We start from the raw sequence: 4,357 nt of genomic DNA, 5'->3' as shown, positions 1-4,357 counted from the left end.
GCAGGCAGTAACAAGAACTGCAGAGGCGGCACACGCAGCCAACTGCTGTTTGAGTGTGACTAGTTTGCAATTTGGCTGTCGGGGTTTCGGTGCGTCATCGAGACCCGGTGGCATTTCTAGGGCACCGGCTGGGCACCGGCTGGGCACCGGCTGGGCACCGTGAGAATGCAATCACATGAAATGACAAACATGAGCCAGAGAACTGTAATAACTATCATTTTAACTATCAAACGGAGAGGCTGTAACATAATCCCAAGTGTGTGGGGGGGGGGGGGGGGGGGGCTGTACCACTCCACAAGAGACAGAAATACATGCTCTGGATTTGTTTTTATTCTGGAGGGGGGCAATTATTTACACAAGAGGACGATAGTAAATTGTAACCAAGCACAGACGAGTGCGTAAAAGCGCACTAGAGTATAAATCCAGCCAAGTCCACTTGCTTCTTCTTTAAGGTGTAGACCCACTGCTCGTGTGTGTGGGGGGTGGGGGGCTCAAACAATTGGCAGCCAAAAGGAGCCGAGGTTATCCTTCCAGGGTCTCTTTTTTTAATGGGGCTCACACCCATGCGTAAAAGTGCACCTGTAGTTTAAACAATAAACACGACAGTGATCAGTACAGGTAATCATTTGTAAGCGAATGCCGGAACAAGTTCCCTCCGAGGTGCAGGTTCACTCCTCGCGGGGAGTGGAATGGAACAATTGGCAGACAAAAGGAAGAGGGATCCCTCCATATTCTTCTTTCAGTGGGGCAATCTGTTAGTGACATTAACCCCGAGCACATCTCCCAGGCTCATGAATAGACTTTAGGACTTCTCCGGGATCCCGCTGCATACGGAATGAGAGCCCCTTTACAACTTTTAATTACCTTTATAGCCGGAGTGAGGAATTGAAAGAAAGACAACAAAGCCATTGTCCCTGCCAGATGTAAAGAAGTCCCGCCAAACTTGACGCCAAAGATTCCAAACTCCAAATTGTCAAAAAAATTGGAATTCGTTTTGGCTTTTCAGTCAACGTGTGAACGGTTTGTGGTGAAATAGATTGTAGACACGAAAGTGTATTTTTGCACTATGATTTATTTAACAAACACCAGGCAATCGGCCGGTTTTTCTGTCGAAAACACAAACAAGAAGAAATATAAAACACAGCTTTGGTATAACAATCATTAACTGTACAAAACTAAACCTTTTGATAAAAAGTACTTTGTAGTAAAACTCCTATAAATCATCTCTTCTGCATGTAGACGTCATTTCTCGCCAAAATCCAAATGTTGGACTCGGTGATGAATTATTTCAACTGTGCCAGCTCAGGGCTCTGTGTTCCATAAAACGAAACAAACAATACAGCTGCTGCATCAACTCTGTCAGGGTGCTGAAGCGGAAAAGTCACGGGTTCGATCCTCGTCAAAGCTCTCCTTGTTCTCGTTTCATCCCAAAACCTGCCAAGGAGGCGCTACCACGGACGCCACACAGCCTCGCCGCCGTCCGAGCCGGGGCTTACTCCCACCGGGCTGACCGCCTGGGATCCTCCGGAGAACGACGTCATCCCATGGACGGGTGACGCAGCAGCGGGCGCCGAAGGTCCGTTGACAGTCACCGGCAGCCCTGCGTTTGCGTACAGAGGAATAATAGGCGCTGCCGAGGCGGCTGCAAACGCGGGGTTCGGGATCAAGAAGGCAAACTGTCCATCGGATGCTGGGACCAGTTGGAAGCCGCCGAACACCTTGGGGGAGGCCGCTTCGGCCGGGCTGAGTTTGGGGGCCATGGCGGGGCTGACGGGCAGGCTGGAGGGGAGCTGCACATGGAGGGGCTGAACAAGGTGGGCCTGCTGAGGGGGGGCTTGCTGCTGCTGCTGCTGCTGCTGCTGGTAGTTTATGGCCATCATCTGACCCATGCAGCCGGACAAGTGGTTGAGCAGCCTCGACCTCACCTCCAAGTTCACCCCCTCGGAGGTGGACAGGAAGCGGGTGACTTCATTCATGCACTCGTTGAATCCTGCTCTGTACTTGCTCAGGACGGTGGCGTCGGGGGACAGAGCTGCTCCAAAGGAAGGAGGGAGTGGCGTTAGTGATGCATTCACTGTTAAATAGATAATAATATCATAAAATAATATCTTCCTCAACTTACCACTCATCTGGACGCGCTGCAGGTTCCTCAAGTGTTTCACAGTCATCTCCAGGATGTCTGCCTTCTCCAGCTTGGAGTGTCTGGAGCTCTGTGGGGGCAACATTTAAAGTCCAATGTCAATCCAAGGTACATGAAACATTGAACATTGGTGTTTAAACATATGTTAAAAGCATATTTACATCTTTCTTTAGTGCGTCTAGGATGAGCGTCTTGAGCTGACCAAGGCTTTCGTTGATTCTTGCTCTGCGCCTTTTCTCCATAATGGGCTTGGATGACTGCGAGGAAAAAAACACGGAGATAATTGTTAAGACACTTCCACAAGTATGACATCTCTACAATAAACACATACAGACGGCGTGAGTTGCACGGAGACGAGTGTCAATTACCTTTCTATGCTCGCTGGCGTTTTTTGGCTTGTCGGGTGTGTGGGATCCGTTTGCAGGGGCACCAGCCATCGGGGATCCTGTCTGCTTTTCCATAGTATCAGCTGGCATGATCGTGGTTGAAAATACGTAATCCTTTCAGGAAGAGATATAATCAAATGGTAAAAAATGAAGACGTTGGTCCACCAGAACAATCGTGTCCTGTTATCAGTATTGTGTAATCGTCTGGTTGCGACGGATTGCGTCTCCACTTGTGGCGTCGACACGCGCCACGGATCTACTTATAGGCGGCGCGCGTGCTCCCACTTCGTGTGAAACCCTCTCTGCATTCTTTCCCACACTCGCGTCGGCCAATGGCAGCGCGGGTTGGCCCAGTAGGCGCAGTGCTGGCTGCTGATTGGTCAACACCTCTGCGGGCCGTCAGTCACGCGCTGCTCAATCAGCCCGGCGGGGAAGAACAACAGAAGCAGGCCGAACGAATGTGAGGCAGGCAGGTCCTGCTTGCTGGGATCAGGAGGTGGCGATGATAAGCCCGGGGAATGCACTCGGATGTCTGTCGCCAACTTGGTCGATGCGCGTAAAAATAAATACATGTCATGTTGGTAACTTACTCTGTAATACAACGAGGTAGTTTATTTTTGCCTGTATTTGCTGTATGTATGTATTCAACCAACCCAAGCGGATTTCTGTCAACTTTATTAGATACGCGGAGATGCAAAACAGGTCCTCGTTAAGTAAACAACTTTTATTTTTATGACTCCACTTCCAGGCGCGAGCCGTCTGTTTGTGCTGGCACGCGAGGCGGCGTTTGAAGCAGCACGCACTCATCCAATGGCGCGCGACCACTTTATGCAAAGGAGGCGCAGCCTCCTCCCATTGGTTGCCTGAATTGGCTCCGGTATCAATCATCTCAGAAAGTCGGGCAGGAAAAGAGACCGGGCTTTGGGGGGCGGGTGCACATCTGTCCGTGTGCCACGAGACTTCGGTCTCGTCATTGCACGTGCCAATCATCAGAAACCAGAATACTCAAACTTTATTTAAAAAGGAATAACATACATAAAGTGGTAGTACATCACATCGAACTATACATAGAACCCCACACAAAATACCATTTGGAGAGAATTTTGTATGTATATGCTTTAATGTCAAATTTACGTGAGTATTTTTATGACTTGGTTCCGGGAGAAAATTAGCTTTGGTAGGAAAGGCCAGCTGTGATGTTGGAGGGGGATCGCCACCTAGCGACCATTTTGTAAAGGTAATCTGACCTGACATGACGTGAACATATACTACATTCATATTGCTTTTATTAAATCTGGAACTCAGATCTTAATTTTAAGTCACATTTTTTACTGAAATAACAGGTAAATAGTGAGTAGTGTGTGTCTGCCTGAGGGACATAAAGCACATAAACCCAGTGAGCAATGCCTAGACGTGTTGGCCATGTTGACCACAAGGTGGCACTGCGGCTTGCAAGCACCACTTTGATATTTTGTAAAGCAACACGTCATAAGAACTTCTAAATATTTATACTTGAAAAAGCCTTATATTAGTATCAACTTTGTTCTTTTCCTTTTTCCCTATTTTTGCAGTTGTTGGTTTGAACTTTTCAAATATTTCAACATTCTTCTTGAACTTTTTCTCTTAATATTTTGGTAATGGTAATGGTTTTATTTCATTTGAACATGCATCAGATTCCAATTCCAATTCACATAATCAGTCCCCAGTTCCACATGTCCAAAAGGAGTAGGAAGAAGCAAAGCTTATTAAATCCTACCCCTCCATCTGGTACTATTACAATCAGCAACTGTTACATTTGTTTACTTCCTGCTTTCCCAATATAGTTTTTTTT

General features: G+C 47.5%; 1 protein-coding gene across 1 annotated transcript; it reads right to left on the bottom strand.

Annotated features, from left to right (window-relative positions):
• Positions 1–1,036: 1,036 nt before the first annotated feature.
• her9 (hairy-related 9) lies at positions 1,037–2,781 on the bottom strand. The gene is made up of 4 exons (XM_058084585.2): positions 2,509–2,781; positions 2,302–2,397; positions 2,123–2,210; positions 1,037–2,032 (listed from the first exon to the last, which is right to left on the bottom strand). The coding sequence occupies exons 1-4, from the start codon at positions 2,614–2,616 to the stop codon at positions 1,449–1,451; spliced, it is 876 nt and encodes a 291-aa protein (XP_057940568.2). The 5' UTR covers positions 2,617–2,781; the 3' UTR covers positions 1,037–1,448.
• Between the last annotated feature and the right edge of the window lie 1,576 nt (positions 2,782–4,357).

Source organism: Doryrhamphus excisus, linkage group LG17, assembly GCF_037039965.1.
Source record: "Doryrhamphus excisus strain RoL-2023G ecotype Guam linkage group LG17, RoL_Dexc_Guam_v1.1, whole genome shotgun sequence".
NCBI classification, from domain to species: Eukaryota; Metazoa; Chordata; class Actinopteri; order Syngnathiformes; family Syngnathidae; genus Doryrhamphus; species Doryrhamphus excisus.
Note: the sequence above shows the minus strand (reverse complement) of the source record. Positions and strands in the feature narration are given on the sequence as shown.